Source organism: Haemorhous mexicanus, chromosome 2 (assembly GCF_027477595.1).
Source record: "Haemorhous mexicanus isolate bHaeMex1 chromosome 2, bHaeMex1.pri, whole genome shotgun sequence".
NCBI classification, from domain to species: domain Eukaryota; kingdom Metazoa; phylum Chordata; class Aves; order Passeriformes; family Fringillidae; genus Haemorhous; species Haemorhous mexicanus.
In genome coordinates this window covers 115,977,217-115,993,262 of record NC_082342.1, presented here as the reverse complement: position 1 = coordinate 115,993,262, position 16,046 = coordinate 115,977,217, and the positions used below count along the sequence as shown (strand labels likewise).

The window sequence follows — 16,046 nt, the reverse complement described above, 5'->3', positions numbered from 1 at the left end:
GGCCTGCATTCAAGCTGGAAATGAGGATATTGGCTTCCTCCATTCTGAGGGTGACCTGGAATCCAGGATTAAAGAATTCTGTTAACATTTTCAAATAAGAACATCTACCTCCCTACCTCCAAGCAGGTATTCTGACAGGAAACTAGGATGACTAATATTTATAAAACTAATTTCATAAAATTCATTATATAAAATATTTTGGATTTTTCACAGCCATATGCTATTTTAGCACTAGCAGTAGCTGAGACCACGACTAGTGGAAAAAATCCAACCAATATTAAATGATGCAATTTGATCTTTTTAGCAGACTGTGCTCAAAACCCTATTCTAAAGACTTCTATTTTGGCAAGCATATGGGCATAGAAGGAAAAAGACAGAGACAAAAAGGAAGAAGGAGCTGTCTGGATTCTGTCCAAAGATCTCTGAGTTTGAATGGGATTGTTGTTAAATCTCAAAGTGCCCTGTGTACCTGAGAAAGTCTTATTCATCCTTTGAATGAAGGACAAAGAGAAACAAAAAGGAACCTAGTGATGATGGATTTATCAAATGTTGCAAGACATGTTAGAAAAGCAATGCAATAGCTGTTAGAGGAATAAAGAAAAAAGATCACTTAGGGCAAGCCAAGAGAACTCTGGCTATAGAAAGAAGAAATAAAGCTTTTATTTAAACACTGGAAAGTCACCTAAGGACAGGTCAGAGCAGTGTTAGGCAAAGGACACATGTACAGTGTCTTTCTAATTTCCAGGGGAAAAATGAAAATCATCACTCTCAAAAACTATTTTATGTATTGCCTTTTTACCACCAGTTGGTATAAGTGAGAAAAGAAAAATGAGAACACCCTACAGGACACATTGTGGTGCAAATCCAAAGCTGAGGCTTTCAGTGGTATGTGCTAAATTATACATAATTTTTAAAAAAGATATACAGATAAACAGATATAGATAGATATTATATTCCAGGGATGTAATGTTCTCCAGCCCCTCTGGAATGACAACACTGGTGCCACTGCTCAGGGGGCACCAGAAAACCTTCAGCCAATATCCTACTGAAATTTATTACCATGGCAGAGGAAGAAAAACCTCACGTTCTAGAAGGTTTCTGTGCCCCACTTCCCATGGTATTCCTGTTCTTTTCTTCATCCTGTACAAGCTCAAAGCCTAATAACTAGATTCCCTTCTGTTCCCTTCAACTAGCAATTATTTTCTTTGTTTCTAATCCTTTCCTCTAATGCACAAAATTTAAATTTAATATTTCTCTTTCCCTTCCTAATGAAATCATTCCTGCTTCTGTGTAAAGACAGTGAAAACTCCAATAGCCAATTCCCCACACTGACCTTTTCCCTGTTTTCTAACAAACGACTAGTCAAAATTATCTTCTTGCCTTAGTTCTACCTTAGCTCAATCTTTTTGCAACACCAGGTAACATAAGCCTCCAAGGAGTGCCCATAACCAGTTTCAAGAATGTGCTCATAACTTCAGTATAAAATGTTAAAAATACCAATAAAATCGCATTTCAGAGAATCCCAGAGTAAAGAGAATAGTTAGGGTTGGAAGGGACCTCTGGAGATCATGGGGTCCAACCCCTCAGCCAAGGCAGGAAGGGGAAATATTATTTCTAATACTTCATTCTGTCACATAAGCCTAAAAACTTCTAAACTAAATATGAACTGTTATGTTTGGAACCCAACAAAAGACTAGTATTAGTGTAAACTTCTAATAAGCCACATCCAAATTAATTCAGGAGAGTAGGAAGAACAAAGAAATCGGATTTCATAACATGTGAAATGAGAAGCAATCCAAATTGTAAAAAAGCCTCGAGTTCTAAATATTTTAATATGAATTTTGATATTATAATATAAAAGATTAAACTAACAAACTTTTAAAGTATGGAACAATCATCAGTTTTACATTATTAAACTTAAGTTTATACTAAGCATTTGGGAAGAACAATACACTATTTGACCCTCTATTCAAAACAGATTTTGAAAATTTACCTGTGCTCTTCAAGCTAATGGAAATGTCTCTTCTTCCTTAGCAGTTTCTGCTTTTTCCAACAGCCTTTATTATTTGGCTCCAGAGTCAGTATGGAGTTTGTGAATAACTTGAATAGTAGCAATTAACTTACCCTTAAAGACTCCTGGAATGAGGAGGCCTGGTACTGTGCATATTTAGCAATTGTTGTATGAGATCTACTGCTTTCACAACGCCAGATTTTCTTTGTTCCAGTGGGGTCCCAGTTTTCATCTGCTGGCTGCAGTAGTTGTGTCCTTACTTCTACTATGTGTTCATTATTGGCTTCTACCAATGTCTTAGTAGAGAAGAGTCCTAGATCTAGTTAATAGCAATGAAATTAATAAATGAAGGTTAAAATAGAATAAAACAATTTCAGGAAAATGCCTGAAGTTATCAAAAAGTTTAGTCTAAAATCATCTTTACCCTGTAAGTCTTCACAACACTGCCCACCTGAACGTTAATTAAAACCCAAAAAACTTTCCTCCACATATCCAGTAGAAAATTAGAAAAAAACTTGGCAGCTATGGACTATTTTATTTTACAAGAAACATTTTACATGCCTTGGCTAAACAAATCTGCAAACAATGTTCACACCTATTACCAAGAAAGTATTTTTCAGAGCAGAGCTTAATGAATGTACTTCCATCATAAAACACGTTTCCTACCAGCAGTGGTAGTTTATCTACCTAGAGACTTCAAAATATTGCACACAGTCAAATTATAGATCATTAAAGCTAAACACAAAGACATGCATCCAGTTTTTTATAGGAAAATGTCTGGCTGTAAATTTCCACATCCACAGCTCAGCTCCCCTCTGTGCTCAACAAAATCTGCTGTACTTGTGGTGAGGTTTTTTTTGACAAGACCAAGTTTAGAAACAACAGCAAACTGAGAAATGATAAATTATCCTAATGACTTGGAATATACAGGTAAAACAGTATTGCAGAAATAAAATATCCACTTCTAAGAACTGAGAGAGACTTCTCTTTAAAAAACATTCATTCCTCCCCAAAGTTACAAAAAAAAAAAGTTAATTTACCTAATTTAAGCGCTCCAGCAAGGCCACGTATTACAGTAACAGGGTTGTTTGGATTTGTACAAAATTGATGTAAAGGTGGAAAGAAAGCATCTCGTTTATTTTCCAACTGCAAAATTATAATGGAATATTAGATGTCAGATCAATCTAGATTCCTTATTTTTAAACCAAGAAAGAATGAAAAAACAAAAGAGAAATAACAGAAAGAAAACAGGAATTTTCTGCATTTCCCTGCACTGTGGGGAATGAACAGCTACACCATACAATTTTTTCTATGGTAAATGCTGGGTTCACTCCTGAAATTAATTTGTTACTGTAATTTGTTTCTTGGCAAGAATTATTCCCAGGTTGCTTCAGCTTTGCAACTCAGGTTTCCTGAACTTAATTTCTTTATCTGACAGTAGCCTTGTACATTCCCTAAATCTACAGAATTCTCTGAAGACCAATACAGTTTCTTTTCAGAAGCAAAAAAGTGCTAATTTTACAGCTAATGTATACAAGAAACAGTATAATTAAAAGACTACTCTCATGGTATATCTCACATTAACCAGAAAGGATGATTTGATTTTTTTATGCTTCTCTGCACCTATAACCTCAATTTTATGCCATAGCCTCCCTCCTGATTTTGTCTTAAATTGCTATGAATCCTTTACAATGCTGAAGGCTCTTCTAGCAATAAACAAAACACAACAGGGAGCTCCCAAAGAGTGGCACAACTGCGCAGTCCATGGCAGTGTGGTGACTCTCCAGCTTTGTGAGGACTCAACAAAGCTGGGATGGACTTTTATTAAGGCAGATGAGTTCAGGTGCAACACCTGGAAAACATCTGGAAGCACCACTGCATCCAGCCTAACCCAGCTCCCAGCCTACTCAGACCCAAGTGCCAGCCTCCTCTGGTCCCCAAACTGAGGTGACCGAAGGCAACTTCAGCTTTTCACACTGCCTGTATGGACATAATGCAATTTATTTTTCTGCTATTAAGGAAGTGGATATCCTGTAATTTATTCTTCTATTACTAAGGAAGTTAGCTCAATAAAGCTATTATGAAACTTTATTTTCAGAACAAAAGTTGTAATGCTTGCGTAAGAAAATACTACTCAACTAAACCCTGCCTTTTCCTGGTGACATTTTGTTCCAAACATCACCTCAACTTTTATTCATTTTTCTTCACTATGTTTTGAAGCAGATTGTTATGGGAGTTTAGTTTAATTACTTGCTCATTTATACATAAGCTGTCACTTGCAAAAAAATGTACACACATTTCTGAAATACTGTGCATTGTATATAATGAACTGTTTTGCTTATTCTACCAACATTTTAAGTATTAAAAGTAAAAAATCTGAAGTATTTTTCCTTTTGTCTACTGAAATTCTTAATTTACAGGTACTTTAAGAGTCAAACTATGTCCCAAAATTTTCTTTAAGGCTGGCATTTCTCCTGCTGATATACCAGCTTGGAGAGCCCCGTAATTAGAACTCAGCGATGAACAGTGCATCTTTTAAATAATTACATTATGTGATTCAGATATCCAAACCATTACAAAAGACAGGCAGCAATGTACTTCTGCCACTAGATTTACTTACATAAATACTAGGTGTAGGTGGATTCAGCTTGTCCTTTGGCAAGGGAGGGTACGGTGGAGGCGGTGGTCGTGGAGGTGGGCATTTATCCAATAGAATACTACTGTTAGATAAGCCATTTTTACCCAGATTCCTAAAAGGAAACAAGAGCTGTCTCTGTCAATACTTGACAAATAAAATAAATGTGTATCAGTGTAATCTCTTATGCAAAATAATGTTGTATAAGAAGAAACCATAATTTAAGATGCAAATAAAGCTCGTATGTTTTAATCAAGAATTTTCCATGTATAATTTGATATTATTCAAACTTATTCCTACTTTGCCTGCTGAATTTGCAACATCACCACTATTAGTTAAAAATACAGCCATTTTCAATAAGAGCAAGCATGACATATTTTGATAAAATTTAACAGGAAAATTTAACATTTCAACTGCAAATGAAGAATCTTAGCAGATGGATGATCATTCCACAGGAGCTGGGGTAGCAGTAGTCAGAAAATAACAATGTCTCAACCAAAAAACTGCTGAGTCACAAAACCCAACTACAGCTGCACAACAGCCACTGAACTGAACCACACCTACCCCTCCCTGCCTTACACATTTTGAAGCAGAAGGAGCCACTGCTGCGTAATCCATTTTTTGGAGCAACTGGGGAGAGGCCCTACCCCCAATGAGCTGCTGTCAATGCCCCTGTGTGTGACTCCAGGGAGAATCTCTCTGCTTGCATTTGCAGCCTCTCCCCAGAGATTTCCAGGTGTGCAGGACCCACTGGATGTGTAACTTTTCCTATAATGAATGAAGACTTGAAGAGTCTTCATTCTGAGCTTAGCCTGTAGTCAGTACCCAGTCACCATCACTGGGAATGCACTGACAAAACCATCTTTTATATTCTTGTTAAAAATTACTCAACTACTTCAAAATTCTTCCCACTAAACACTATTCAAATCCTTCTTCCAACCTCCTTTGATTCACTGTTGTTACATCCCACAAAACAGGATGTTTCTAATGTATAATTTAGTCATACATCTTCATAAAATTCACTGGTTACCAAAGTTGATTTTTTTTTTTTTTTAAATAACAACAGTCTTCAGCAGAAAACACAAATTTTTATCAGATGAAACTCCCAGGGACAAAAACTTCTTTCTGAAACTGAGCAACATGGTACAGCCAGGTACTGAGTCATGAGATCACTGCTTCAAATCAAGCCAGCAGAACCCACAGGATGGACATGGGGCTTGAGATCAGATCAGACAGACATGACAAACACTTTAAACAAACTGGGCAAACATCTCACACAACACAAAGCACACATGTCACACAGCTCATTCCTTGTGCTAGGTGAGTCCAATGACAGAATTCCACTTCCAAGAAAGTGAAAGAGTGATGCAGAAGCTTTGATTAGTCATCCAACTTGGCAGAAAAATCACTGACCAGAGCTTAATGTCTGGTGGAGTTATTGCAAAGGCTTCACTGTACCAACATATACCAAAAAAAAAAAGCCAACAAAAGCAAACAAAAAAAGAACCCCAAAATTACATGGCAATATAAAATCATCACCCTTCAGAAATTTATTGACCATAGCTGCATGAACCTGAGATCCAGACTATCTATGCAAAGTGAAACTAGAATCCAAACAGCAGGTATCAGACATTACTATAACCTCTGCATTACCAAACAGAGAAGTAAACCCAAGAAAAACAAATGCACAGTATTAAAAACAGGAGAGAGTTTTGACAAAATTCAGTTTGCATCATAAACAGTTCTCAGGAAATTTCTAACTCAAGGAAAATGAAGAAAAGTGAACTTGAAGAAAAAGGGAGATTGTTCAGAACTAACAGGACTTGAGCTGCTGCAGCCACAGCAAGGCAATGACAGTGAAAGCTCCATAAAGCCAGAGCACATGGGGGTTTTGGGAAGGTGACAAAGGAGACAGGAGAAACTTCTGTACACTTAAGAGGAACTACAGGTCTGAAAAGGCAGAGGAGAAAGGGAAACAAACAGCACGAAGGAAAAGATCAGATTAAGAAAGACATCTCTTAAACCCAGCACCTGAAGCTGGTATTACCAATTGCATGCTGTAATTTCCTATTAAGCTACTAAAATTCTATGTGGAAATTTTAAGAGGAAAATGGCCAAAGAATAGCAAAGCTGAGATAGCAAAACATTCATAATTTAAGTGGCACAGGAAACAGATGGGTAGAATATTTAAAGTTGTCTTTACCAGACCAGCTTCACTCTATCATAATTTTTTCCTATCATTTTTTAAAACTATGAATCACAATATCTTACTATTAATAACAAGGCAAAGGAGCTATTAAAGAACAATTCTGTAATTGTTAGTGTGCCAAACGCAGCAATAGAAATTATAAAAAACACTATAGAAATACTAAAAATATTTGCTACTATGGTGTGAGTATCCACTTCCAGGCTCTCCTCTTCTGGAAATACAGAACTACAGCCAGGGCAAGGAAAGTGAAAGACCCTTTTTTGACCCCAGCACCTGTGCTGAAAATCCCACATATCCCAGTTTCAAGAACACAGCTTTTGTGAGAGTATTTCATAGTGGCTGAAAGGGGCATTAAATGCACTGCTCAAGACAAAACAAGCCTGATTTATGCCCCCAAAAGAAACTGGATAGGCAGTCATCTGTGATGAAGGAATGAAGAGCAGGACAAACTTAATTCATTTAAATTGACTTCCAGGGGGAACTGGCTTGTTGTGGACTGTGCATGGACAACTCCTTAATTCCCAGAGTGGAAGGAGAAGGCAGGAACAGCTGTCAGGCTCAGAGGGACATGGCTGGGGGTGCACAGGGACATGGCAGCCTATCCTGAGCCACAGCTGCAGCACTCAGACCACTGCAAATTGCTCCAGGAGTGAAAGCATCAACTCATGGAAGTGCTTCACCCTGAGGAGCAAACCCAAACCACCGTGCTTAGGAGAACATCAACCACTAAGGATGGAACTGCTGCCTTAACTTCACACTTCAATCAACTGAGTTGGAAAAGATCTCTGGGGTCACTGAGTCCAATCCATGACCAATCACTGCCTTGTCACCCAGCCCATGGCCCTGAGTGCCACGTCCACTCTTTCCCTGAACACCTCCAGGAATGGTGACTCCACCACCTCCCTGGGCAGTCCATTCCAATGTCTAATCACCCTTTCTGTGAAGAAATTCCTCCAGACCTCCAGATGTCCAACCTAAACCTCCCCTGGCACAGCTTAAGACCATGTCCTCCTGTCCTGCCGCTGCTTACTTGGGAATGTTTCATGTAGTCATGTGATCTTTTGAATAAGCAATCACCACATTCATTAGAACACCCCTTTTAATTATATTTTACTGTTTTCTAGGATACGTTCCCACAGCTTTTAAGAGACAGTTTACAGCCTTCAGTCTTAGGTAAGAACTTCCCCTCTGCCTGTACCTAAACACACAGCTGACCAGAAGCCCAGGTGTGACAGTGCCAATGGTCACCCAGAGAACATTTACCAGGCAATTGCCAGACACCTTTTAGGTACAGGACTCATTCTGCATCATCCCACCTGCCCAAAACCAAAAAAAGGTATCAGTAGGTTAAAAGCTACCTGTGCTACACAGCGATATCAATTTTAACTCTATTTTAAAATAAAAATTCTACCTCAAAAATATTAACATTAACAGGATAAAACTTATTTTCCCAGAACCAAGAATTATTATCAATAATTATCACTCCTTATCTTTATTAAATTAATCACCTCAGTATTTTTATTATTTCACTCAACCCTTATGTCAGAGTGAGAGAATTATGTCTATTTCTCAGGAAGTGAGCTCTTCAAGTCCTCTGGAACTTTTCCTGTTTTCCAAGAACTATTAAAAAAACCTATATGAATTATAAACAGTTCTCTGGCTCCTCTTTCAGAGTTCACAGATGCACGTTATCTGGGCCTCTGACTTAAAAATGCCAAATATAAGTATAACTGCTGTTTAACCTTCTCCTTGACAAGAGAATACATTCCATGATGTGAACATTTTATCTGCCTTTTTCCCAAGCACAGAACAAAAATATTTACTGAGTACTCTTGCCTTATTGAACATTCTGATACTTCTGTGCAGACATTATTTTTTTTATTTTTTTTTTGGTTTTGTCTAAAAGTTTTCCTCTTCGAAACATAATTTCTGTGTTTTCTAGAACTCTTAGCTTCAATACTTTTTAAAATATTTGCCCTTTTTCTTTCTGCTTGGGAGATAATGACTTTTTTGGTGAGAATGAAAAGTTCTTAAACAGCTTCCAGTTATCTATACATTTGGATTTTAGGTACAATTTACAGGTCAAAACAGAGTAAGTTGCAAGCATTTGTGTTTAAGCAGTTATTTTTGTTGTGAAGTCAGTCTAAGTGAATTATTATTTGAGGATTAGCTGTATGAAAATTAACAAGGTTTTACTGCTCAAGAGATTATAGTTATTCAGAAGAACAAAATTAATACCCTCTCTTCCACCAATAAAAATCACATTTAAAATGAACACACAGAACTGTGGATTTATTTGATACTCTATCTCAATTCTATCAGAATTAATTAATCCACAAAGAGGAAGGAACAAGACATTTTTGAAACGTGCCTGCAGAAGGAGTCAGCTGAAGCACTGGGCTGCAGAGCACCCACCTGGTTCAAACCAGAACTCCCACCCTTCACAACTGCAGATACAATCAGCTCCTTTCTTACTGGGAGTTCTAACAAAACCACAGAAAAACACCTGTCAATCCCCACCAGCCTGGGGAGGAGGTGGTTACACACAACACCCAGCTTGGCTCCCTCAGCTTCCCCTCCCCAAGCTCCTTCCAGGGGATAGAGAGGAGCTCTCAAAGGGAATATAGAGAAGCCAAGTCAAGCTTACATTATGCTTAAATGCAAGTAATGCCAGATAATTACACAACCTGTTTATCATGCAGTTCTCTACCCCTGCCTTTCACAACCAGGTACTAACTGGCAATACTCCCAGAGATCTTTATGAAACTACAGAAAATCCTACAATAGAACCGTGGATTTTCTCATTATGCAAATGTATTTCTAATTATTTTTCAATTCTGTTCTGATTTTGACCTCAATAGTACAGGTTGGCAGTGAATTTCATAGGTTAATTACATGTTATGTAAGAAGTAATGTTCCTTTTTTTCTTTTCTTAATGACTTTTACATCTTTCCTCTATTTCATTTGCTAATCACCTTGCTCTGAGGCTGTAAGACAAACAGAATCACATCACTGACTTACGTAAGAAAAGCATTATAACAAGTGGCACCAAACTTTTTCATATGCTTGCCTTTCCCTCTGAACTGCAAATTTTCCCATGTTTGTTTTTTTTTTTCTTACTCCCAGATAATTCTGCTTCCCATTTGCAGAGTTCAGTATTTGCCTTTTGAACTAAACAGAATCTCTTATTCTAAGCAGTGTTCAGCTTGTGAAATCACAGTATTTAATATTTTATTCTTAAAACTTTTGCTATGGTGAAGATCACTTGCCAGATGTAACATGTTTTTAGAGGAACTGAGACATTCTGTCTTGAAGCCAAAAAAGTCCTTTGTTTGTAAGTAAGATTCCCAATAAAACAAGAATTGCTTTTGTTGTTTTTAAAAACAAAAAACTAGTTTAATTCAGGTCCTTCCTCCACAAAGTACTTCCCCTCAAATAGATTTAGGCTCTTTTCCTGTGGACCACGGAGCTCTCAAACTCCAGCAATTCACTGACTTCCCAGACCAGGCTCAAGGAGCAGCACCTGCAGTAAGGACAGAACAAGTTTCTTCTGCCTTGGGCTCCAACAGAGCCCTTGGGGCAAGGAGAAGTCTGCCCACCTGAGCCTCCTCTGCACTGCCCACCCCTCCTCAGGAAATGCCTTTACTGCCCTTGAGTAAATCATGGCCATTTATCAGACCCTTTTCCAGACTGTTCAGCCCAGACCACATTCACAGAATCAACAAATCATTAAGGTTGGAAAAGACCTCTGGGATGATGGAGTCCAACCTGAGACCAAACACCACTTTGTCAACTTGACCACGGCACCACATGCCACCTTCAGCTGTTCCCTGAACATCTCCAGGGAGGGAGACTCCACCACCTCCCTGGGCAGCCCATTCCAATATCTTATCACCCTTTCCATGCAAAAATTCCTCTGTTTGCTCCCTGCTCTGTACTTTTATCATTCTACAAGGCCCCTTGAGAGGCAGCTTATCTCTCCAGGTCTCCTGTCACATTTCTCAGTGGATTGCTCTACACTTTCCTTCTCTGAATACCAAGCAAGAAGAACTATAAAAAGGCCTTATTAGCCCCTTTTGATACCCATTACAGTCAAACTTGTGCCTCTCATTTGCCTTCCCCAATCTTGCCAAACTGGTAAAACTCAGAAATGCTTCAGAGTTGCCAAATGAGTCTTTCCATGTATCACCATAAAAATGGCAAGGACAACTTCCAGCTGACACAAAGTTGCCCAGCTGGGCTCTTCAGAGCTGCCTGAGGACCTCTTAGCTCTGGAGTTTTGTTTGGACCTCTGCCTGTTCTTTCACGGCTGTGAACAAACTTTAATAAATAATGAAGGAAAAAAAAAAAAAAAAACCCAAGACATTTCTTTCTTCTTTTATGAGAAACAGTACAAGTCAACTCAGGAACTTCTCTATGCTGCTTAAACTAAGGACCTGACCTCAGATCAGTTTTAGAAAGGACAACTGGTAGACTTTTAAGTGAGATGGATCCTGGGTTTCTATCCCTACTCAGGGATGTTAATGAGATGCACCAGTTGAAACACTGAGTGAGAAATCAGCTGGTTTCACTTCAGTAGAAATAAACACCTCGAGTGTTGAATCTCAAGTCTTGTGATAATGTTTCATTAATTCTCCTTTCAGAAAGATTGCTCACAGGGAAAAGATACTTATATTTCTAAGAGCACAGAAAAGAGCTTTTGATAACAGTCTTTTTAAGGAAACATGATACACAACCAGACCAAGAAGCACACTCTTCTTTTTTTTCCCCTATTAACAATGGGCTTTTCTAATAACAAACTCAGAGCAGTTATTCTTAGCATATTTTCTTCTTGTAATTACACGGTTTTCACTTATGCTCAGAAATTACTAGGGGTTGTGTTGGTTTTTCCTTGTTTTGTTGTTGCTGTTTATTTTTTAAATGACCTTAACAGGAGATTTTCTTTAGGAGTCTCAGGAAGGATAATTAATCTAATAGTGCACTCTTTTATCTGTTAATTTGCTCAGAGGCCTAAAGAATTTTACTTTACTATGTAAACAGTTTACCAAACATAATTCATTTGGTTTATAACCACCTTAAAATTTACTGCTGCAACCAGTTTTATTGGTAGGGAAGACTAACCAAATCACACTTCCCTGAATCACCTCCTCAATTCCTTTTCATCCCTACACTCCAGCAGCAGTTTAACAAGATGAGCACATTTGCCACCCTACTGTTCTCCAGAACAGCATCTTAATGAGATTTGCATATCTGAGTCAATAGCTCAGCTCCTGCATTTCTCAATTCCTTGTGGCTTTTCAGTGACATTGTCTGCCCCTTCAAGGGAAGCTCCTTGTACAAGTATTAATTGCTGTGCCAGCACCCTACGTCTGACCCCTTCTCAGCCTCCTCAACAACCTCATTTCACCCCAGGAACAGAATGGAGCTCTGTTAAATATTTCCTCAACATTCGCACCAAGGAAGATGGATATAAAGAAACTTTTCAGCCTCCACAATTATCTTGCCCTACTTAAGTGCTCACTTTAGTCTTTGGCAAAACAAAGCATTTACCAAGTCTGTTTCTACAGAGCAGACAACCTATTCACACGGAATAAAAGAAGAATCAAACTGAGTTTTCTCTTTGGCCTGTGTTTTGCATTTTATGGTACAAAGCATCTCCTTTCACCTAATGGCTTCACTTGAGCAGTTTTTACTAAGACGACACTTGTTTATGTAAGGCAAAATGACACTCTCCCAGCATTTATTTTTGTCTAACTAATTCTGATTTTATTTTACTGTGATGCAAGACTTCTGAATGCTTGTTTTAATAAATTGCTTTCACTATAAAAACCAGCAAATTTCCATACTTCTGATGCTCCTTTGTTCTTAAGCAACACACTCGGAACTTTCACAGGTCACTTTTTGGTGGTGAGCATTACCATAAAATCCCTCCTGTGAGATGAGGAAGTTCATTATCCTGCAGTTCACTCTCCTGCACTAGGTCAATTGTAGTTACCTTGTGAATCAACTCTTGTGCATTACTTAGTCCCAAACTGCTACTAATTCCAGGTCTTTTGTGCTCTAAACACAAATAAACATGTAGGGTCTGAAAGATGCAAAAAATGGCTCTTTTAGACAAGACTTTTTTAAACATGAAAGCATCTGAAGGGGAAAAAAATTAACAAATAGACATCTGAGGACTTCAATGCAACTTCCAAAGAATATAAACACCCTGGTTATGAAGTAAGCGTATAGTAAACAGAGCCAAATGCAGAACAATGAAGAAGAAAATAAAAATGAATAATTTAGTGCTCCAGCTATAAAAAAAAAAATCCAAGTTACATCTACCTGCTCCTACCTGTGAAAATGTCTATTTTTGCCTGGAGAATACCATCAAGACAACAGGGCAACAGACTCCACTGACTATTGTCAGATAGCAAGAAGAATGTGCCAGAAGATAACAGAATATAATTATCCATATCAGAGATGAAGCCAGAATGTCTTTCTGAACATATCAAATACAATAAGGGTATGTATGCAACAACTGACACACATGAATACATTTAAGGCTCAATACAGTGTAGCTCCAATATAGAAAAACTAATTCTACAGGACAACTCCCCTCTCCCCCTGCATTAAGCTTATTCAACACAGGTCTGGAGTCTTGTCTGGTCTTTTTATCTGTTGTGTTTTAGGGTTTGTTGTTTTTTGGTTTTTTTTTTTTGTTTTTGTTTGTTTTTGTTTTTTCAAGAAAAAAAAATTTCCTGTTTTCTATTGTGGCTAGCTTTTCTGCAATTTTTAAAGTAATTCTAAAAATCAACACTTTTGGTCACAAATTCATATTTGAATCTTGAGATACCACTTGCAGTGACAGCACCCAAATATAATCAGTCCTACAGGAAGTACTTTCAATTCTTTGTTATTGCATTCTCACACAGCGTGTTAAAAGAAAGGTCAACGTGCAGTATTGAAGCTCACAGTATCTGATACATTAGCATATAAATATCTTCCATTTTACTATATATATATATATATATATATAGCCATTCAGCAGGCCTTTGAGCAGATTATCTTTTAAAGTTCTCCCTCCCAGACACTTTTCTTTATGTCAGTCATGCACACAACTGCTGTAACAAGGATGTTCTGCCCAAAATTCTGCTCCAGAGCTGTCATGTGAATGCCTGTACATCTTAAAACAAAGCAAGGGCTAATCAGCTACTCAGTAAAAGACTGGGAAATCCCTGTCTTCAAATTTATGAATATATACTGTCAGACATATTACAATGGCAGGGAAAAAAACCCCACTATTAATATATTATATAGGTTTTATATACAGAGTTATAATTTTTATTAGTATGAAATAACAGATAACCAGCTCTAGCACAGGTGAGTTACTGTATTTCTCAGAGTCTCTTATTATTAGCAGACATATGCAGAATTTCCAGAAAGCTTTGGTTCCCTAAAAGAAATCCTGTCTCAAAACCTGTAAATGTCATTCAGACTAATGCAGTAATTGACCTCAGAGCTGCTAAAAAAACCAAGTCTCTCCTCCACTTTTCCCACTGCCCACTTTTCCCTATCATCCAGCTTCTAAGCTCTCTGCCTTGCTGAAGGAAGGTGCAGACAGGCTGAAGAGGGAGCTCTCAATCTCTAATCCGTATGAAAGAAAGGGAAAAAAGCACATCTAACACCTTTTGAGCTGTCTGCAAACTACACAGGACAAAGTATTAGCTTACCTCCCTTAAAAAATTATGATTAGCCTGGCACTGACTGTAAGAAGCCAAGTGAAACACCTTTATGAGCCTCCCTTTTTCTTGGAAATTAAATATCATTAGGAATACTACACCTCCATCAAAGAGCACAAACACAAGGACTTGCTGGTTTACAGACTTTAGAGCTGAAATGATAAATATTTTGCTACAAACCCTAACTGCAGATCTTTCAGACAACAGCACACCAAAGACATCAAAATGCAACATTTCACTAGAGTGAAACACTCCCCATTACTCTCTCAAGAAAGCTACAGTCCAATTTTGGAGGCAAATCAGGTAAACTTTAGGGAAAAAAAAATCTCTAACAGTTTGTATTATGCCTATCTGCAATGCACTCATCCTAACAGCACACACTGAAGCTGTTTTTCATACTTCTACTAGAAAGAACACATACATGGTCTCAATAAAAAAAAAAGCTGTTAATTTTTATGAATGTAGTATATGTAGCAATGTCACTTGGAAATGAACATTACAGTAAGACTTAATATTTGAAAGATGACAAAATAGGCTCCCTAAAGGTTTTTTTTCCTCTCTTTTATGAAATTTATCTTGGTAACAGATAGTGACAGACTGCTATATCATGGATCAGTATTAGTCATCAAATCCCACAACATTAGGAACTACGAGCTCTCAGTCACAGTAACAGATGCAGGGTTTTTTGCAGAATGACAGAAACATGCTTTTATACTATTTTTTTAATATCAAAAAGAGTAATGCTCAAAACCACCATATTTGCTATATAAAATACAGCAAACATACATCCTAAATAAAGTGTTTTGGAGTAAAATATATCGAGGTGATAAAAGTTCCAACAAGAATTCTAGCAGAGAAAAATACAGACAACATTTCAACTAAAAGAACTGCAAACAGAGTTCAGGATGGAAGACAGCAGAGTATAGCCCAAAACATTCAATAACCATATGCTTATGATTAAAGGGACTTCTGTGAACTTTTAAGGTATCTTAGGTTTTCAAACACAGTGACAACAGTAAAGGACAGCTACAGAAATTACAGTGCTCTACATGGTCATTTCAAATGATCAGCTTGTTTGGATTTTGAACAATTTTTTTTTAAGAAAGTAGGCAAATCTCTCCAAAGACTACCAAGAAAATCTGAGGACTTTGAGGTATTTTACATAGAGAAGGCTGCAAGCAGCAAGCACTAAATGTGAATTTGCAAAGCTAATGACTACCTGACAGGCTCCCTGCTAGCACATGCACCAGAGATGAACACTGCCAGATTTAGCTGCAGCAGTTTAAGTTGTTATTGCTCAGGGTTCAGCCATCCTCCTCTGCCACAGGCCACTGGCTATTGCAGGGGGGGGGGGTTTGAATTTGCTGCATTTCTAACACCACTGTAGCCTACAGTGAAATATCTTTGCCACAAGTCTTTGCTAAATGTCATCTGGACTTCTACAACCCAGCCTTCCACACTCTGCCA

The 16,046-nt window shown here is 37.8% G+C and overlaps 1 protein-coding gene across 9 annotated transcripts in view; it reads right to left on the bottom strand.

The window, feature by feature from the left end:
* Positions 1 to 16,046, bottom strand: part of KDM6A (lysine demethylase 6A) — a 151,432-nt gene that overhangs the window by 17,417 nt on the left and 117,969 nt on the right. For all 9 annotated transcript variants that reach the window (XR_009485499.1, XR_009485500.1, XM_059840013.1 and 6 more), the window contains 3 exons: positions 4,632 to 4,761; positions 3,052 to 3,157; positions 2,125 to 2,330 (listed from right to left, as the gene is read on the bottom strand). Coding sequence is in view for 7 of the 9 variants with exons in the window: in XM_059840013.1 (XP_059695996.1) it covers positions 2,125 to 2,330; positions 3,052 to 3,157; positions 4,632 to 4,761 (442 nt within the window). In the remaining 2 variants the exon portion in view is untranslated. The remainder of the gene's footprint in view (positions 1 to 2,124; positions 2,331 to 3,051; positions 3,158 to 4,631; positions 4,762 to 16,046) is intronic.